Here is a 21,848-nt window from a genome sequence, read left to right as displayed (position 1 = left end):
ATTTAGAGCAGGGCTACTTAGAAATACAAAACACTGTCAGTGTTAACTTCTTTGAAGCACTGGGGCCTCAAGTTTTCAGATGCTTAAGAGTCACTTGGGGGCTTGTTGAAAATACAGTTCCTTGGGCCCCACTCCTTTCAGCTCTAAGTTTTTCATATAATAAAACTTGGGATTGTAATATTCAAGTTATTAGTCATGATTCTCCACAGAAACAGAACCATTAGGAGATTGTCTGTATGTCTGTCTATATATCTTTCTAGACATTGTTGTAAGGAATTGGCTTACATGATTATAGAGACTGAGAAGTTCCAAGATCTCCATTTGGCAGTCTAGAGTCCCAGGAGAGCCAGTGGTATATAGTCTCAGTCCAAGTCTGAAGGCCTGAGAAGTACAAAAACTGATGGTGTAAATTTCAGTCCAAGTTTGAAGACCTGAGAACTGGGAGAGCCAATGGTGAAAGTTCCAGTGCATGTCTGAATCAAAGGCAGGAGAAGACTGATCTCCTGCTTGGAAGATAGTCAGGCAGAGAGAGCACCAGTTCTCCCTTACGCTAACTTTTTGTTCTATTCAGGCCTTTGACAGACTAGATGAAGTTTCTCTCCATTGAAGAAGGCAATCTGCTTCACTCAGTCTACTGATTCAGCTGTTAATATCATTCAGAAACTCTCTCACAGGAATACCCAGAATGTTTAACCAAATATTTGGGCACCCCATGACATAGTCAAGTTGATATAGAAAATTAACCATGGTACAGATCAAAGCTGAGTCACTGGTGTAAAAATGTGTCTCCTCCCACTTCTTTAAAAAAAGACTTCATAAGGCACATGAACTATATCAGAAAATAAAGCCACTAGTACAATGACATTTAAAAAATCAGTATATTAAAATGATACAAATATACCCTTTGTCTAAAAATAAAGTAGAAGTAAAAGGTATGATGGAGTACATGAAAAGAAGGAGAAAATGCATTTATTTATTTCAATATTTTCTACTAAGTGCCAGGGATTATTCTAGGTGCCAATGGGGAACTAAGTGGTTTTCTGGGTCATAAGACTTTTCAGTGCTAAGACTGAGACTGTCCGAGGCAAATCAGAATGGTTGGTTATTCTAAGGGAGAGGGAGAGAAGAGTTATTTTGAGAGGGGAAGACTGACAAACCAATATGTGAGTAAGTGTGTAATGTGATCAGTAGTGATAAGTGTTACGAAGAAAATCAAAGTGTGGTGAGATACAGAGAGGGACTAGGAGAGTTATTTAGGAGCCGTGCAATTAGATCTGATCACCTAGGGAATGAAGTAAGACGGAAAAGAAAAATAATGAGCTGAGGACTGAGATGAGGTGGGCTCAACCAAGTGACCAAGAGCCAACAGTAAGGAAGGAGGAAAGCCATGATAGTTGATACAAGAAGCAAATGAATGAATTGTTTCCAGAAGAATCATCAGTTGTGTCAGATGCTGCTGAAATGCTGGGATAATTCAGATTGACCATTTAATTGATAGGATGGTGACAATGAATGAGAGGGACAAAAACTTGATTACTGTGAGATCAAGAGAGAGTGGAAAATGTGTATATTAGCTTGCTGGGGCTGTTAGAACAAAGTACCACACACTGAGTGGCTTAAACAATAGAAATTTATGGTGTCACAGTTCTAGAGCCTGGAAGTCCAAGATCAAAGTGTTGGCAGGGCCACGTTTCTTCTAAAGTGCTGGGAAAGGATCTGTTCCAGGCCTCTTGCCTAACTTCTGGCAGTCTTTTTGGCAATCAAGTGTGCCTTGGCTTGTGCAGCATAACTCTAGTCGTCACATGGCATTCTCCCTGTGTGTGCATGTCTGCTCCACCAGTTATGTTGAGTTGGGAGCCCACTCCACTCCAGTACAACTTCATTCTAACTTAACTATTTACAACTATAGCTGCCCTGTTTCCAAATAAGATCACATTCTGAGGTACTGAGGTTTAAGATTTCAAAATATGAATCTTAAGGAGACATAATTCAACCCATAAAAATGTAGTATATCCATACAATAGAATATTTTTCAGCCTTGAAAAGTAAGGAAATTCTGACACATATTATGACATGGATGAACCTTGAAAACATTATGCTTGGTGAAAGAAGCCAGTCACAAATGGTCACCAATTGTGTAGTTCTTTTTATATGAAGTGTTCAGAATAGGAAAATCCAGATTGCCAGGCTTGGAGGCAGTGGGAAATAGGGGAATGACCGTTAATGGGCATGGGGTCTTTGCGGGGTGGTGAACATGTTCTGTAATTAGATATTGGTAATGGTGCATAACCTTGCGAATATACTGAACTGTACTCTTTGAAAGGGTGAATTTTATGGTATGTGAATTAAATGTCAATAAAAAATATATATATTAGTTGGGTGTGATTGCTTACCCCTGTAATTCCAGCACTTTGGGAGGCCAAGGAGGCTGGACCACTTAAGGTCAGGAGTTTGAGACCAGCCTGGCCAACATGGTGAAATGCTGTCTCCACTAAAAATACAAAAAAACAAAACAACAACAACGACAAAAAAAACTAGCTGGACGTGGTGATGCATGCCTGTAGTCCCAGCTACTGGGGAGGCTGAGGCAGGAGAATCAGTTGAACCTGGGAGGCGGAGGTTGCAGTGAGTCAAGATTGTGCCACTGCACTCCATCCTGGGCAACACGTGAGTCTCTGTCAAAACAAAACAAAACAAAGCAAAAAAACCAAAAGCCAAGCAAACAAATATGTGTGTGTATGTGTGTGTGTGTATACACACAGAGGGAGGAGAGAAGGTAAAGAAGTGGAGGTAGCCAGTGTCAACATCTCTGAAGAAGTATAAAAACATGTGGTGATGAGAAGTGGATGTAGGGTCAAGAGATGACTTTTAAAATACAGGAATATTATAGCATGTTTGTATGCTGATTCAAACAATCTAACAGGGCAGGAAATAGTAATGATGAAAGGTGGGGCTGAGGGATTTTCAGGAGCCAAATCCTTGAGTTCACTGGACTATCACCTTGAATAACTTCATCAATGTCTTTTCCCTAGGTGACAGATCAGTCGGTGAAAGCATTTGCTGAACACTGTCCTGAGCTTCAATATGTAGGCTTCATGGGTTGTTCAGTCACTTCTAAAGGAGTCATTCACCTAACCAAGGTAGGTACTATGGCTGCTTTTCCTTGGTATTTTTGAGTATCATACAGGTGATGAGGCGTAAATTGTTAAATTTACTTGAATAAGGGATAGTCAGACCATTATGGAAGTCTGCTAGTGTTTGATAAAAGTTAGAATGAGTTGAAGAAAGCAATACCAAACTTACCCTTTCTGAAATGGAATACTCATTTAAACAAGAAGCTTTTTGCTTTTTCATTGCTAATGGCTATGAAATATATATCAAAGAAATATATGTGACCAGAATCATTTAAATGTTAATGTATTGTGCTTAGAAGATATTTTGATTGAATTTTAAGTGCTCATATATCACTAGATCCTATGAGTATTTGACTTTAAAAAGTGAATATGGTCAGTGCATATGATCAAGCTGAACATGTAAGGTGAAAAGAGAGGTCAATATATGACAAAAATTTACATTGTGGCTCAGAGAGTTCACTAATATAACAATTATATGAAATTTCATATTTTTAGAAATGATCAAACTGCCAGTTCTTAAGTAATCTCTCACTGATGTGTCATCTCTACTGCTTTCCAGAGCTTTAAAATAATTAGAAACCAATTCTTACATCTGTGTAATGGAAAAACTGGCTACTATAAAATTTACCTGTGTGTTATCTGAAATTTGTTACTATATGAATTTCAATTCTATCCTATAGTACTTAGGAAAATGAATGTGAGTCTTGCCTTTTCCAACTTATAGCTGAGCAATCTTTTCCTTTAACCTTCCTTCATTTCACAACTATTAGAAAGTTGCTGTATTGACAACACAATGATGAATAAAACTAGGTAAGATCCCAGGTCTCTTTCGGTTTGATGTCTTCGGATCACTTTGAGCTTACAGTTTAATGGCAAATAATGTCTTTCTTTACTCCCTAGGAAAAGAGTAAATGTATATGAGTTACCTAGGACTATGGTAGGGTCATACAGTGAATAGGACCCTGGGTGCCATTATAACCTCAGGTTGGATTATTGGGTCTATCAGTTAGCTAAGTGGGAAAATTATTTTTTAGGGTATTAAATAAGGTAATATATATAAGGTATTTGATTCAGAATAGAGACCACAGTAAATGCTAAGTAAACGTTAGCTATTAATATTAAAACAGATGTGGGCGAGGCGCAGTGGATGACCCCTGTAATCCTAGCACTTTGGGAGGCCAGGACAGGTGGATCGCTTGAGGGCAGAGGTTCGAGATCAGCCTGGCCAACGTGATGAAACTCCATCTCTCCTAAAAGACAAAAATTACCTGAGTATAGTGGCATGGTGGCTGTAATTCCAGCTACTTGGGAGGTTGAGATGGGAGAATTACTTAAACCTGGGAGGCAGAGGTTGCAGTGAGCCGAGTTTGCGCCACTACACTCCAGCCTGGGTGACAGAGTGCAACTCCATCTCAAAAACAAAAAACAAACAAAAAACAGATGCCATAGTATCTAAATTGCTAGAAAATTAGTACAAAGTTTGATTTTAAGAAATCAAATCACTATTCTAGTCTAGTGTATCTGAAAGAGAGCCTGTGGTTATACTATGTCTTAAAGGACTGATTAACTTTAATTTTATTGTGAGGATCAGAGCCTAAAGCTAGAGGAGAGGATAGGCCTGTTATTCTCAATTATTGCTCTATCAGAACATCTTAGTGTAACCAAGACCATACAAGATCGTATGTAACCATAATTTTTAATTCATTTCCTATAACCTTGGCCTGAACACTTGGTAGATGAATGTTTTTCTAGTCACATCTAATGCTGTTTATGGTGTAGAGTAAAAATGCCTTTGGTTGAACAGATTGTGCACAACAAGTGTTGTGATGGCCATATGTGGGCTTTTTATGATCACTTGAAATTGTACTCATTAAAGACAAAACAAGACTTATTAGATCAGTAAGTGCTTCCCAGAATATTTTGAGATGGCCAAAAATTATGGTACACTGGTACTTAAAAGATCACAATTATTCTCTGTGATAAAATACAGCTATAGCAAATGTCTGCAGTGGAAAACTCAATTTGCTGAGATGGTTCTTCTGAAGATTATAGGCAAGGATTGCTGGTTTGGTCTATCAACAATCAAAATCTATTGGACTCATATTAGAGTTAGTCCACAAAGTTTTGAGGAACATCTTTGTTCTTCAACAGAACCTTTCTTTGATGAGAAAACTGGTGTGTACAACTAAGCAATGAACGTTACTTGGTTTTCTGGATTCAAGTAAAGGCAAAAGAGGACATTTTATACATGCATCAGTTCTGCAAAGCTATTTTAATTGGTTTATCTCTTGAAAACCAAGGGTAGACTCAGTTTTTAATAAAATTAATGCTTTTAATTTTATGAGATTTGTGTTCTGGCAGTGTTTTCATACCAGCTACTAAGACATTCACAAAAATGTTTGCAATCATATAAACACCACTTAAAAAGTTGTATTTTCCTTTTCATCATAGTACATAATAAATAAGCAAGAAGATGTGAGATATAGAATATTGAGAGTTATCAGCCTAAATAGGTTTTTACATGATTTAGAAAATCTCTCTAACACATGATGTCACTAAATCTCTGGCTTTCTAAGTTTGCTAAGAGAGGCAAGGAGCATAAAATCTCTGTACCTTAGTTTCCTGTCTTTGAAATTAATGTGCCTGTATTAGATGATCTGTCTTCAGATCTGGAGTTTCTTGCACCTTGAATAATCTATGAATTTAGGAATCATTGGCCTAGAAGGGACTGTAGGGGGCTCTCATGGAAACTAAGAATCAAGTCTAATTTAGTAGGTTAGAAGGGAAGATTGAGGATTTGTAACATCTTAGATTTTTAAATCAAGGGCAAGAAAACAGAGGATTGGGAATAGATGGAAGGACATTGATATCCTCTTGTGGTTCCTTGGATTTAATTTTGTTTTGATTTCCTCAGGCTTGACTGGATTCCTATTTACTTTGTAATATTTACTGATAACACACTGTTATTACTTAGATTCTGCTAATATCAAGCAATATTGGGATAAGAAGCCTTTCTGAGCTGCTGTGACTGTGTAAATGAGAGTCCAGAATAACCAGACTGAATGTACACAGGTTGATAAGATAAAGTCAGATTTATGGGACTGTTTGGAAACTTAGAGGTCTATATTTAGGAAGCAAAGATAAGAATTTTTGAGGTCTACATTTAACAGTTAAGAGTATTAGTGACTTGTATGTGGCAGAATTGGGTCCACTCTAACACAGGTATGTTCTTTTCATTGTACTGTACCTACTATATAAATATAAATCTGTATATCTTGCTCTCCCACTTTTAAAAACAAGTTTGGCAAATGCAAATATATAGTTACCTTCAGTGTTTAGACTGTGGGATCTGCATGTCATTTGCTACTAAAGAGACTAGAAGGAACATGTCAAAGGACCCAAAAGCCAATGTGAAATGGCTCCTACTGACTTAGGCTGGGATATTTTGAGCATTGAAAAGGAAGATTCTGCAATGAATTAAAAGAAATAAAATATATAAAAATGGGTTTATAATGATATAAGCAAAATGAAGCTGGACTTCTTCCGGCTTAGGTGGCGTAACAGGGGCCAAATTTACTCTTTCCTGAAACAACTTTAAAAAAACAGACAAAATATAGGAAACAATGGTTTTTAAGACACTGGATATCAGGCAACCAAGGACAATGATCCCTATGATATGGGAAACAGGCAAGAGGAACTCTGTGATTGTCTCAGTTTACTGCATTGAGTTTCCAGACTTCAGCACAGGGAGGGGGTAAATCAGGTAACACACAGCAGACTGTCTGAGTTGAGAAAACAGAACAGAAAGGCCAGGGAGACCAAAACAGCCAGATTTCAGAGGACTGAATACTGGAGGGAACTGCATAGAGAATCCCAGGGATCGGTGGATGACCCTCCTTATGCATTCAAACCTAAATAACCCGTGAGTAAAGCCAAAATCAAAAGAGAAATTAGAAAGTATTTTGAAATGAATGAAAATGAAAACACAATGTATCAGATTTAGTGTGATGCTACTAACGTACTACTTAGATAAAAATAATGAAACAAATACCAATACGAGAAAAAAGAAAGATTTCAATTATGACTTCAACTTCCATTTTATAAAATTTGAGAAAGAAGAGCAAATTAAATCCAAAGTAAACAAACAAACAAACAAAAAGGTAAAGATTAAAGAGGAAATCAATGAAATGGAAAGCAAAAAGAGGAGAGGAAATTAATGAAACCAAAAGCTAGTGATTTGATAAGACAGATAAAATTGATAAATCTCAAAAAAAAATTGCCAGTGTTGTAGCTCAGAGGGTTGACAAAACTACAGATACTACAGGTGTTAATAGGATAACAAGGGCATATTATTAACATCTTTTTTTTTTTTTTTTAGATAGAGTTTTGCTCTTGTTGCCCAGGCTGGAGTGCAATGGGATCTTGGCTCACTGCAACCTCTACCTCTCAGGTTCAAGCAATTCTCCCACCTCAGCCTCCCAAATATCTGGGACTACAGGCACCCACCACCATGCCCAGCTAATTTTTGTATTTTTAATAGAGACGGGGTTTCACCATGTTAGCCAGGCTGGTTTCGAACTCCTGACCTCAGGTGATCCACCCACATCAGCCTCTCAAAGTGCTGAGATTACAGGTGTGAGCCACCACACCCGACCAGTGAACATCTTTAGGCCTATCAATTCAACAATTTAGATGAAATGGAAAATTTATTTGAAAAACACAAACTACCAAAGCTCACTTAAGAAGAAATAGATAACTTGAATACCCCTGTATTTCTTAAAGAAATTGCATCTGTAGTTAAAAATTTTCCACTAATACTCCCATCCCAGATGACTTCACTGTTGAATTTTGCCAAATATTTAAGAAAGAAATAATACCAATTCAACACAAGTCTTCTAGAAAAGAGACTATTATTACCCATGTTAAAAAACTTGATAAAGACACTAAGTGAAGAAAATTGAACATCACTATTTTTCATGAACATAGATTCAAAAATTCTAAACAAAAGTTTGGAAAATCATGTCTAACAGTATTTTAAAGGGATAATTATGTCATGACCTAATAGAGTTTATCCCAGAAAAGCAAAGTTGGTTAGGCACTCAAAATAAATCAAAGCTAGGAAATCAATACACAAAAATCCATTGTATCTGTATAGCAGAGGAAACAACAGAGTGAAAAGACAACCTATGGAGTGGAAGAAAATATTTCCAAACCATATATCTGATAAGGAATTACTATCCAAAATATATAAGGGACTCGACTCAATAGTAAGAAAACAAATAACCTGATTGAAAACTGGGCAAAGTACCCAAATAGACATTTTTCAAAAAGAGACATACATGTCGCCAGCAAGTATATGAAAAAAAATGCTCAGTGTCACTAATCATTAGGGAAATGCAAATTAAAACCACAATGAGATATCACCTTACACTTGTCAGAATGGCTATTATTAAAAAGAGAACAGATAACAAGTTTTGGTGAGGATGTAGGAAAAGGGGAGCTCTTGAACATTGTTGGTAGAAATGTAAATTAGCATAGCCATTGTAGAACACAGTATGGAAGTGACTCAAAAAAATTAAAAATAGAACTACCGTATGTGCCAGCAGTAGTACTGCTGGGATTATATATCCAAAGGATATAAAATCAGTATGTTGAAGAGATGTCTGCACTCTTACTTTCATTGCAGCACTATTCACAATAGCCAAAGTTGATATGGAATGTCCATCAAAGGATAAATGGATAAAGAAAATGTAGACCAGGCGCGGTGGCTCACGCCTGTAATCTCAGCACTTTGGGAGGCTGAGGCGAGCAGATCACGAGGTCAGGAGATCGAGACCATCCTGGCTAACACGGTGAAACCCTGTCTCTACTAGAAAAATACAAAAAAATTAGCTGGGCGTGGTGGCAGGCACCTGTAGTCCCAGCTGCTAGGGAGGCTGAGGCAGGAGAATGGCGTGAACCTGGGAGGTGGAGCTTGCAACACTCCAGCCTGGGTGGCAGAGCGAGACTCTGTCTCAAAAAAACAAAAAAAAAAAAACAAAAAAAGAAAAAGAAAAGAAAAGAAAATGTGGTATATACACACAATGGAATATTATTCAGCCTTAAAAAGAAGGAAATTTCTGTCATTTGCAACAACATGGATGAACCTGCGGGGAGATTACGTTAAGTAAAATAAGCCAGGCACAGAAAGACAAGTGCTGAATGGTCTTACATGTGGAATCTAACAAAGTCAGACTCATAGAATCAGATTAGAATGGTGGTTACCAGATGCTAAAGGGAGGGAAGGGATTGAGGAGGTGGTGGACAAAGAATACAAAATTTCAGTTAGGCAGGAAGAATAAGCTCAAGAGATCTATAGTACATCATAGCGACTATAGTTAGTAACTATATTGTATACTTGAAAATTGCTGAGAGAATAAATTTTAAGTGGTTGACCACAAATAGTATGACATTGAAACAGACTTTTGTTGTCTGAGATAATGCCCAGAGTTCTTGTCCTACCTCCAAGATGATTAAGGAGCATGGACACAAAGGTGAGGTTGGAGCAAAAGTTTAATAAGCAAAAGAAGAAAGCTCTCTGCCAGCAGAGAGGGGATCCGGAATGGGAGTATCCACTGTGGGGCTGGGGTCCAGGGTTTTTCTGTGGACTGGGAAGGGGAAGGAATGTGCTTTGTCTGCAGGCTGTCTTGGCGAATGCGTGACTCAGCTTGGCCTGGGACCAATCAGGGGCTGAGGTGATGATTCATAGAGGCCGGACTTACAGTCCAAATAAAGGAAAGTAGAGCGCCCACTGGAACCCACTGGAGTCCACTGTGCCCGTGCCCACGAAAGGAGAAGAAACTTTTTCTGGGAGCCCACTGACTACACAAAGGACAAAGGCATTTTTGTGCCAGGCCTTGTTCCCTTATCTAAGTGAGCTGGAGGTTTGTGCAAGTTTGTATCCAAATGGACTGGAGGTTTTTCTATCTGTGCAGCCGTGGGCATGTCTCTAAGTACAACATCCCTTGCTAGTTCCTTTATCGGTGCCTGCCGCTTGAATTTTTTTCCCGGGCTGCTTTTTATGTTATGTGGGGATGAGGCACTGACTCATAGGCTGGGGGCTCTCTGGGACCCTTCCCTTGTTATCTACCTAAGGGAAGCTAACTAACTCCTTTCAGTATGTGAGGTAAGGCATATATTAATTATCTTGATCTGGCTATTGCACAGTGTATACTTATATCAAAACATCATGCTGTACACCATAAATATATACAAATTTTGTCAGTTAAAAAATTAAAAAGATTTATTTTAAAAGAAGCATTAAAAAGTTTTATTTTTATCGGGAGGCTGAGGCAGGAGAATGGCGGGAACCCGGGAGGCGGAGCTTGCAGTGAGCTGAGATGCGGCCACTGCACTCCAGCCTGGGTGACAGAGCCAGACTCTGTCTCAAAAAAAAAAAAAAAAAAAAAAAAAAAGTTTTATTTTTATATGCTGGCAGTGAATAATCTGCAGATGAAATAAAGAAAAACCTTTCATTTACATTATTATCAAAAATAATAAAACATTTACAAATACATTTAACCAAGGATATGAAGACTTGTACACTGAAACCCACAAAACATTACCGAAAGGAATTAAAGAACACCTACATAATGAAAAGGCATCCACTATTCATCTTAAAATACTTAATATTGTTAAGATGGCAGTATTACTCAAAGCACTTTATAGAGTCAGTTGACTCTCTATAAAAATCTCAGCAGCTTTTCTTAATGGAAAATCTGATATTGAAATTGTTATTGAATTGCAGGAGAACTCAAGAGCCATAACTATCTCAAAAAAGAAAAACAATGTTGGAGGACTCATATGTCCAAATTTTAAAACTTACTACAGAGCTATAAGAATCAAAACAGTAAGGTACTGTTCAGTATGTGAGGTAAGGCATATATTAATTATCTTGATCTGGCCATTCCACAATGTATACTTAAATCCAACATGTAAGGATAGACATGTAGGTCAATGGAAGAGGATTGAGAGTCCAGAAATAAACTCACACATCTATGTCCTATTAATATTTGAAAAGGTGCTAAAACCATTCAATGGGAAATGAAGAGTCTCTTAAGAACATGGTGCTAGGATATCTGGATATCCATATGGAAAAGAGTGAAATTAGACCCCTACCTCAGACCATATATAAAAATTAATTAAAACATGGTTCAAATACCTAAATGTAGGAGTTAAAACTATGAAACACGTAGAAGAAAACATGGGAGAAATCTTCATGACCTTGAATTCAGTAATGGATTCTTAGATATGACACCAAAAGCATGAGCAACAGAAGAAAAAAAGATAAATTGTACTTTATCACAATGAAAAATTCAAAGGATACTGTCAAGAAATTGAAGAGGCAATCGACAGAATAGGAGAAAATATTTGCAAATCACATATCTGGTAAGTGTCTTGAATATATAAATAACTCATATCTTAGTAACAAAAAGACAGCCTAATTTTTAAAAATGTGCAAAAGACTTGAATAGATATTTCTCCAAAGAAGATATACTTGGCTGGCAAGCACATGAAAAGCTGCTCAACATTATTAGTTATGCAAATGAACTGGGAAATGCAAATAAGAAACCCCAGTGAGGCACAGCTTCACACCTACTAGGATGGTTGTAATAAAAAAAAAAAATGGGCAATAGCAAGTGTTGACAAAGTAGTGGAGAAATTAGAACTTTTGTATATTAATGGTGGAGATATAAAATTATGCAGTTTCTATGGAAAACAGTTTGGCAGTTCCTCAAAAGTTTAAATATAGAATTACCATATGATCCAGAAATTTCAATCCTAAGTATAGAATCAAAATAATTAAAAACAGAATTCAAAGACAAACTTGTACATGAATGCCCATAGCAGCAATATACACAACAGCTAAAATGTGGAAACAATGTAAATGCCTATCACCTCATGTATGTATAACCAGAATGTGGTATGTTCATACAGTGAAACATTATTCAGCCTTGAAAAAGAATGATGTTCTGAAATATGCTATAATATGGCTGTAGCATGGCCTTGGAATCATTATGATAAAGAAGATAGCTACAAAGGCTATTTTTCTATATGATTTGTTTATATGAAATGTCCAGAATCTGCCCATGTATACTGGGTTTCTTTTCAGTCTAATGAAAATGTTCTGAAATTAGATATTGGTGATGGTTGCACAAGTCACTCAATGTACTAAAAACCGTTGAACTATATAATTTATGAGGATGACTTTTATAGGAAATAAATTTTATATCAATAAAAAAGTTCTAGAAGAACAGATAGAAAACTTTTGTGATATTGGGTTAGACAAAGATTTCTAAAATAGGATACCAAAAGCATGATCAAAATTAATAAATTGGGCTGGATGCAGTGGCTCGCACCTGTAATCCCAGCACTTTGGGAGGTCGAGGTGGGCGGATCACGAAGTCAGGAGTTTGAGACCAGCATGGCCAATATGCTGAAACCCCGTCTCTACTAAAAATATTTTTTTAAAATTATCTGGGCGTGGTGACACGTGTCTGTTGTTCCAGTTACTTGGGAGGCTGAGGCAGGAGAATCTCTTGAATCCAGGAGGCGGAGGTTGCAGTGAGCCAAGATTGAGCCACTGCATTCCGGCCTGGGTGACAGAGTGAGACCCTGTCTCAAAAAAAAAAAAAAAAAAAAAAAAAGTCAGTAAGTTTACAAATTAATAAATTACTCTTTATGAAGATTAAAATATTCTGCTCTTTGACATATACAGTAGTTTCCCCCTTATCCTTGTGAGATATATTCCACAACCCCCAGTGGATGCCTTAAACCATGAATTAGTACCAAGCCTTTTGTATGCTATGATTTTTCTTACAGTACATACCTATGATAAAGTTTAATTCATCAATTAGGCACAATATGAGATTAATAACAATGGCTAATAATAAAATAGAACAATTATAACAATATACTGTGATAAAAGTGATGTGAGTGTGGTCTCCCCCACCCCTTCAAAATATCTTCTGGAACTGTACATTGGGTAACCGATACCACTCATGGAAAGTGAAACTGCAGATAGGGGAGAGGGACTCCTGTGCTGTTAAGCAGAGAAACTCCAGATTGGGAAAAATAATTGAAAGCTGTATATCTGATAAACTATGTCTAGAATATGTTAAGAACTGTCAAAACTCAATAAGAAAAATAAGCACATGAAAAGATGTTCAGTAGCATTAGGGATTAGGGACATGCAAATTAAACCTATAGCAAAATACCACCACACACCTATTACATTGGCTAATATTAAAAACACTTGCCATAGATTACTGGCAAGATGGCCGAAAAGGAACAGCTCTGGTCTGCAGCCCCAGCGAAACTGACGCAGAAGGCAGGTGATTTCTGCATTTCCAACTGAGGTACCTGGTTCATCTCATTGGGACTGGTTGGACAGTGGCTGCAGCCCACAGAGGGCAAGCTGAAGCAGGGTGGGGTGTTGCCTCACCCGGGAAGCACAAAGGGTTGGGGAATTTTCTCCCCTACCCAAGGGAAGCCATGAAGGTCTGAGCCTGAGGAACTCTAGCACAGATACTGCACTAGTCCCACAGTCTTTGCAGTCAGCAAACCAGGAGATTCCCTGTGATGCGTATGCCACCCAGGCTCTGGGTTTCAAGCACAAAACTGGGCGGCCATTTGGGCAGACACCGAACTAGCTGCAGGAGTTATTTTTTCCATACCCCAGTGGGGCCTAGAACACCAGCGAGACAGAACCGTTCACTCCCCTGGAAAGGGGTGCTGAAGCCAGGGGTTCAAGTGGTCTGGCTTGGCGGGTCCCACCCCCATGGAGCCCAGGAAACTAAGATCCCCTGGCTTGAAATTCTCACTGTCAGCACAGCAGCAGTCTGCTGTGGCTTGAGCTTGCTCGGGGGAGGGGCTCATGCCATTGCTCTGGCTTGAGTAGGCGGTTTTAAGCTCACAGTGTAAACAAAGCCACTGAGAAGTTCAAACTGGGCAGAGCCCACTGCAGCTCAGCAAGACCACTGCAGCCAGACTGCCTCTCTAGATGGCAGGGCATCTCTGAAATGAAAGGCAGCAGCTCCTGTCGGGGACTTATAGATAAAACCCCTATCTCCCTGGGACAGAGCACCTGGAGAAAGGAGCGACTGTGGGTGAAGATTCATCAGACTTAAACATTCCTGCCTGACAGCTCTGAAAAGAGCAGTGTACTCCCAGCACAGCATTCAACCTCTGCTAAGGATCAGACTGCCTCTTCAAGTGGGTCCCTGACTCCTGTGTATCCTGACTGGGAGACACCTCCCACTAGGGGCTGACAGACACCTCACACAGGAAAGCTCTGGCAGGCATCTGGCAGGTGCCCCTCTAGGACGAAGCTTCCAGAGGAAAGATCAGGCAGCAATCTTTGCTGTTCTGCAGCCTCTGCTGGTGATATTCAGGCAAACAGGGTCAGGAGTGGACCACCAGCAAACTCCAGCAGACCAGCAGCAGAGGGACCTGACTGTCAGAAGGAAAACTAACAAACAGAAAGGAATAGCACATCCACTCAAAGACCCCATCCGAAGGTCATGAAAATCAAAGACCAAAGGTAGATAAATCCACAAAGATGGGGAGAAACCAGCACAAAAAGGCTGAAAATTCCAAAAAGCAGAATGCCTCTTCTCCTCCAAAGGATCACAACTCCTTGCCAGCAAGAGAACAAAACTGGACGGAGAATGTGTTTGACGAATTGACAGAAGTAGGCTTCAGAAGGTTGGTAGTAACAAACTCATCTGAGCTATTGGAGCAGGTTCTAAACCAATGCACGGAAGCTAAGAACCTTGAAAAAAGGTAGACGAATCGCTAACTGGAATAATCAGTGTAGAGAAAAATGTAAATGACCTGATGGAGCTGAAAAACACAGCACGAGAACTTCGTGAAGCATACACAAGTTTCAGTAGCTGAATTGATCAAGTGGAAGAAAGGATATCAGTGATTGAAGATCAACTTAATGAAAGAAAGAGAGAACACAAGATCAGAGAAAAGAATAAAAAGGAATGAACAAAGCCTCCAAGAAATATGGAACTGTGTGTAAAGACCAAATCTATGTTTGATTGATGTACCTGAAGGTGACAGGGAGAATGAAACCAAGTTGGAAAACACCCTTCGGGATATTATCCAGGAGAACTTCCCCAACCTAGCAAAACAGGCCAACATTCAAATTCAGGAAATGCAGAGAACACCACAAAGATACTCCTAGAGAACAGCAACCCCAAGACACATAATCATCAGATTCACCAACGTTGAAATGAAGGAAAAAATGTTAAGGGCAGCCAGAGAGAAAGGTCAGGTTACCCACAAAGGGAAGCCCATCAGACTAACAGCGGATCTTTCTGCAGAAACCCTACAAGCCACAAGAGAGTGGAGGCCAATATTCAACATTCTTAAAGAAAATAATTTACAACCCAGAATTTCATATCTGCCAAACTAACCTTCATAAGCAAACTAGAAATAAAATCCTTTACAGACAAGCAAATACTGGGAGATTCTGTCACCACCAGGCCTGCCTTACAAGAGGTCCTGAAAGAAGCACTAAACATGGAAAGGAGAAACTGGTACCAGCCACTGCAGAAATTCTTTACCAAATTGTAAAGAACATCGACACTATGAAGAAACTCCATCAACTAATGGGCAAAAGAACCAGCTAGCATCATAATGACAGGATCAAATTCACACATAACAATATTAACCTTAAATGTAAATGGGCTAAATACCCCAATTAAAAGACACAGACTGGCAAGTTGGATAAAGAGTCAAGACTCATCAGTGTGCTGTATTCAGGAGACCCATCTCACGTGCAAAGACACACATAGCCTCAAAATAAAGGGATGGAGGAATATTTATCAAGCAAATGGAAAGGAAAAAACAAAACAAAACAAAACAGCAGAAGTTGCAATCCTAATCTCTGTTAAGACAGACTTTAAATCAACAAAGACCAAAACAGACAAAGAAAGGCATTAAATAATGGTAAAGGGACCAATGCAGCAAGAAGAACTAACTATCCTAAATATATATATGCTATGCACCCAATACAGGAGCACCTAGATTCGTAAAGCAAGTCTTAGAGGCCCACAAGGAGACTTAGACTCCCACACAATAATAGTGGGAAACTTTAACACCCCACTGTCAATATTAGACAGATCAACAAGACAGAAAATTTACAAGGATACTCAGGACTTGAGTACTCTGGATGAAGAGGACCTAATAGACATCTACAGAGCTCTCCACCCCAAATCAACAGAATATACATTCTTCTCTGCACCTCATTGCACTTATTCTAAAATCGACCACTTAATTGGAAGTAAAACACTCTTCAGCAAATGCAAAAGAACAGAAATCATAGCAAAGAGTCTCTCACACCACAGTGCAATCAAATTAGAACTCAGGATTAAGAAACGCACTCAAAACCGCACAACTACGTGGAAACTGAAAAACCTGCTCCTGAATGACTACTAGGTAAATAACAAAATGAAGGCAGGAATAAAGATGTTCTTTGAAACAAATGAGAATGAAGACACAACATACCAGAATCTCTGGCACACCTTTAAAGCAGTGTGTATAGGGAAATTTATAGCACTAAATACCCACAAGAGAAAGCAGGAAAGATCTAAAATTGACCCACGCTAACATCAAAATTAATAGAACCAGAAAAGCAGCAGCAAACAAATTCAAAATCTAGCAGAAAACAAGGAATAACTAAGATCAGAGCAGAACTGAAGGAGATAGAGACATGAAAAAAAACCTTCAAAAAATCAATGAATCCGGGAGCTGGTTTTTTGAAAAGATCAACAAAATAGATAGACCATTAGCCAAACTAATAAAGAAGAAAAGAGAGAAGGATCAGATAGATGCAATAAAAGATGATATAGGGAATATCAGCACTGATACCACAGAAATACAAACTACCATCAGAGAATACTATAAACACCTCTATACAAATAAGCTAGAAAATCTAGAAGAAATGGATAAATTCCTGGACACACACACCCTCCCAAGTCTAAATGAGGAAGAAACCAAATTCCTGAATAAACCAATAACAAGTTCTGAAATTGAGGCAGTAATTAATAATCTGCCAACCAAAAAAAAGTCCAGGAGCAGATGGATTCACAGCAGAATTATACCAGCGGTACAAAGAGGAGCTAGTACCATTTCGTCTGAAACTATTCCAAACAATAGAAAAAGAGGGAATCTTCCTTAACTCATTTTATGTGGCCAGCATCATCCTGATAACAAAACCTGGCAGAGACACAACAAAAAAAAGAAAATTTAGGCCAGTATCCCTGATTAACATCGATGAGAAAATCCTCAATAAAATACTGGCAAACCTAATCCAGAAGCACATCAAAAAGCTTATCCACCACGATCAAGTCAGCTTCATTCCTTGGATGCAAGCCTGGTTCAACATACGAAAATCAATAAATGTAATTCATCACATAAACAGAACCAATGACAAAAAACACATGATTATCTCAGTAGATGCAGAAAAGGCCTTTGACAAAATTCAACACCTCTTCATGTTAAAAACTCTCAATAAACTAGGTATCAGTGGAACATATCTCAAAATAATAAGAGTTATTTATGACAAACCCACAGCAAGTATCATACTGAATGGGCAAAAACTGGAAGCATTCCCTTTGAAAACTGGCACAAGACAAGGATGCCTCTCTCTCCCCACTCCTATTCAACATAGTATTGGAAGTTCTGGCCAGGGCAATCAGGCAGGAGAAAGAAAGAAAGGGTATTCAGATAGGAAGAGAAGAAGTCAAATTGTCTGTTTTTGAAGAAGACATGATTATATGTTTAGAAAACCCCATCATCTCAGCCCAGAATCTCCTTAAGCTGATAAGCAAGTTCAGCAAAGTCTCAGGGTACAAAATCAGTGTGCAAAAATCACAAGCATTCCTATACACCAATAACAGACAAACAGAGAGCCAAATCATGAGTGAACTCCCATTCATAATTGCCACAAAGAGAATAAAATACCTAGGAATCCAACTTACAAGGGATATGAAGGACCTCTTCAAGGAGAACTACAAACCACTGCTCAAGGAAATAACGGAGGACACAAACAAATGGAAAAACATTCCATGCTCATGGATAGGAAGAATCAATATTGTGAAAATGGCCATACTGCCCAAAGTAATTTATAGATTCAAAGCTATCCCCATCAAGCTACCACTGACTTTCTTCACATGATTGAAAAAAACTACTTTAAAATTTACATGGAACCCAAAAAGAGCCTGCATAGCTATGATAGTCCTGAGTAAGAAGAACAAAGCTGGTGGCGTCATGCTACCTGACTGCAAACTATGCTATAAGGCTACAGTAACCAAAACAGCATGGTACTGGTACCAAAACATATATATATAACCAGTGGAACAGAACAGAGACCTAAGAAATAACACCACATATCTACAATCATCTGATCTTTGACAAACCTGACACAAACAAGCAATGAGGAAAAGATTCCCTATTTAATAAATGGTGTTGGGAGAACTGGCTAGCCATATGCAGAAAACTGAAACTGGACCCTTTCCTTACACCTTACACAAAAATCAACTCCAGATGGATCAAAGACTTAAATGTAAGATGTAGGACCATAAAAATCCTAAAGGAAAACCTGGGCAATACCATTCAGGACATAGGCATGGACAAAAACTTAATCTCTAAAACACCAAAAGCAATGACAACAAAAGCCAAAATAGATAAATGGGATCTAATTAAACTAAAGAGCTTCTGCACAGCGAAAGAAACTATCATCAGAGTGAATAGGCGACCTACAGAATGGGAGAAAATTTTTGCAATATATCCATCTGACAAAGGGTTAATATCCGGAATCTACAAAGAACTTAAACAAATTTACAAGAAAAGAACAACCCCATCAAAAAGTAGGCCAAGAATATGAGAAGACACTTCTCAAAAGAAGACATTTATGCAGTCAACAGACGTATGAAAAAAATGCTTATCATCACTGGTCATTAGAGAAATGCAAAGCAAAACCACAATGAGATACCACCTCACACCAGATCATTAAAGGCAATCATTAAAAAGTCAGGAAACAACAGATGCTGGAGAGGATGTAGAGAAATAGGGACACTTTTACACTGTCGGTGGGAGTGTAGTTCAACTGTTGTGGAAGACAATGTGGTGATTCCTCAAAGGTGTAGAGCTAGAAATACCATTTGACCCAGCAATCCCATTACTGGTTATATATCCAAAGGATTATAAATCATTCAACTATAAAGACACATGCACACGTGTGTTTATTGCAGCACTATTCACAATAGCAAAGACTTGGAACCAACCCAAATCCATTAATAATATACTAGATAAAGAAAATGTGGCACATATACACCATGGAGTACTATGCAGCCATAAAAAAGATGAGTTCATGTCCTTTGCAGGGTCATGGAGGAAGCTGGAAACCATCATTCTTGGCAAACTATCACAAGAAAACCAATCACTGCATGTTCTCGCTCGTAAGTGGAAGTTGAACAATGAGAACATATGGACATGGGGAGGGGAGCATCACACTCCAGGGCCTGTTGGGGGCTAGGGCGTTAGGGGAGGGATAACATTAGGAGAAATACCTAATGTAGGTGACGGGGTTGATGGGTGCAGCAAACCACTATGGTACGTGTATACCTATGCAACAAAACTGCACGTTCTGCCATATGTACCCCAGAACTTAAAGTATAATAACAATAAAATATAAACTTGCATATCAATTGTTGGTGAGAATTTAGAAAAACCAGAACCCTCTATTAATTCAACAATGTAGATGAATGGAAATTTCATGCAAATTTAGGGGAGAGTCCCTTTTCCCTTGTCTGCAGTTTCACTTCCTGTGGGTAGTATCAGTTACCCAATGTACAAAACAAGAAGATATTTTGAGGGGGTCGGGGAGACCACATTCACATCACTTTTATTACAGCATATTGTTATAATTGTTCTATTTTATTATTAGTTATTAATCTCATGCCTAACTGATGAATTAAGCTATATCATAGATATGTGGTCCGATTACACATACCTGTGCTCCAATTTTACATATTGTGAGAATGTAAAATGGTCCAACCACTTTGGTAAACACTTTAGTAATTTCTGAAACTGTTAAATGTGTACCTGCTATATGATACGGTTATTTCACAACTCGGTATTTACCCAAGATCAATGAAAGCACATGTACATGCAAAGACATAGGTTCCATATAGCAGCTTTATTAGAAACGTCCCAAACTTAAAACCACCCAAATGTCTGTCAGTTGCTGTACGTATAAACAATCTGGTATATTTATGCAATGGGATACCACACAGGGTGTGAAAGGAATGAATTACTGATACATACTATCACGTTGATTAATCTCAAAATAATTTTGCTGAGTGTAACGAGCCAGATGAAAAAAAAAGAGTTCTGTTTCATCTGTGAAATTCTAAGAAATGCAAATGATTCCAGTTACAAAGAGCTCACCAGTAAGGGAGGGGAGGGAGGAGAGAGGAACAAAAAGGAAGGAGTACAAAGGAGCATGTGACGACTGGGGGATGACATATATAATGTTGGTTGTGGTAAATATTTGATGGTGCATGTGGGAAAACTTACCAAATTATACATTTTAAATATGTATGTGCAGTCTTTGGTATTTCAGTTTTTCTTCAGTAAAGCTGTTTTTAAAGAAAAGCTCATTGGTCATTTTTGGAACTTAACAAGGCAGCAGTTTATTACTCTAAAAATGAGTAAACAAAATGAGAATCTCATATTTATCCTTTTTTCTTATAGGAATTACAAAAAAGTAACCACATAATTCATAAGGGAAAGTTCTTCTGTATAGGATTCTAGTGACAAATGAAAGAAGAATGATAGAAATAGAAAATTATAATTTTGCAGTTATCTGGAAATAATGGACCGAGGCAGTGATCATCATCAATGAAAGCAAAAGCGATTATATGTGGATTGATATTCCCATGTAGGAATATCGTAATGGAGGGAAGAAGTTGATAGTATTTAACTCACTGATCAATTTTAGCATGAAGAAAAGTGAGACAGCAGACCTTAAGTACTCTTGAGGTGATGCAGTAGAGAGTACACAGCATCACTTATATAGTATTCTGCTACTAAATATACAAAAATTAGCCAGGCAGGTTGGGGGCTGACTGTAATGCCATCTACTTGGGCGGCTGAGGCACAAGAATTGCTTGAAACCCGGGAGGCAGAGGTTTCAGTGAGCCAAGATTGTGCACCTGCACTCTAGCCTGGGTGACAGAGTGAGACTCTGTCTTCAAAAAAAAAAAAGCCTGAATCTAATCTGCCTCTATATTTACCCATTTACCAGAAATAGTAGAATTAAAGCATCATGTTAAATAATACCACACACACACACACAAAATCAGCTAAATCCAGATTTGTCTAAGACAAATGACCCAGTTTCTTCAAGGAAAAAATATTGTAGAAAAGAAAGAGATATATTTTTATAGAAAACATTCAAGACAAAACAACTAAATGTGATGTGGAGATTTTGCTTGAATCCTGACAGTAACAAAACATTAAAATATATATCCTTGAGATTATTGAGAAAACTTGAATGTGAAGTGGTCATTGAATGATAATGAGGTATTATTGTTAGTTTTGTCAAGAATGATAGTGTTATGCTTATTAAATATTTATCAGTAAGAGGCACATACTTTA

The 21,848-nt window shown here is 38.2% G+C and overlaps 1 protein-coding gene across 1 annotated transcript in view; it reads left to right on the top strand.

Annotated features, from left to right (window-relative positions):
• FBXL17 (F-box and leucine rich repeat protein 17) overlaps nt 1–21,848 on the top strand; it is a 548,560-nt gene that overhangs the window by 170,252 nt on the left and 356,460 nt on the right. The window contains exon 5 of the mRNA XM_025389005.1: nt 3,033–3,140. Coding sequence (XP_025244790.1) covers nt 3,033–3,140 — 108 coding nt within the window. The remainder of the gene's footprint in view (nt 1–3,032; nt 3,141–21,848) is intronic.

The sequence above is a fragment of the Theropithecus gelada genome, chromosome 6 (genome assembly GCF_003255815.1).
Source record: "Theropithecus gelada isolate Dixy chromosome 6, Tgel_1.0, whole genome shotgun sequence".
Lineage (NCBI taxonomy): Eukaryota > Metazoa > Chordata > Mammalia > Primates > Cercopithecidae > Theropithecus > Theropithecus gelada.
The sequence above is the reverse complement of the archived record's forward strand: the minus strand, read 5'-3'. Positions and strand labels throughout refer to the sequence as shown.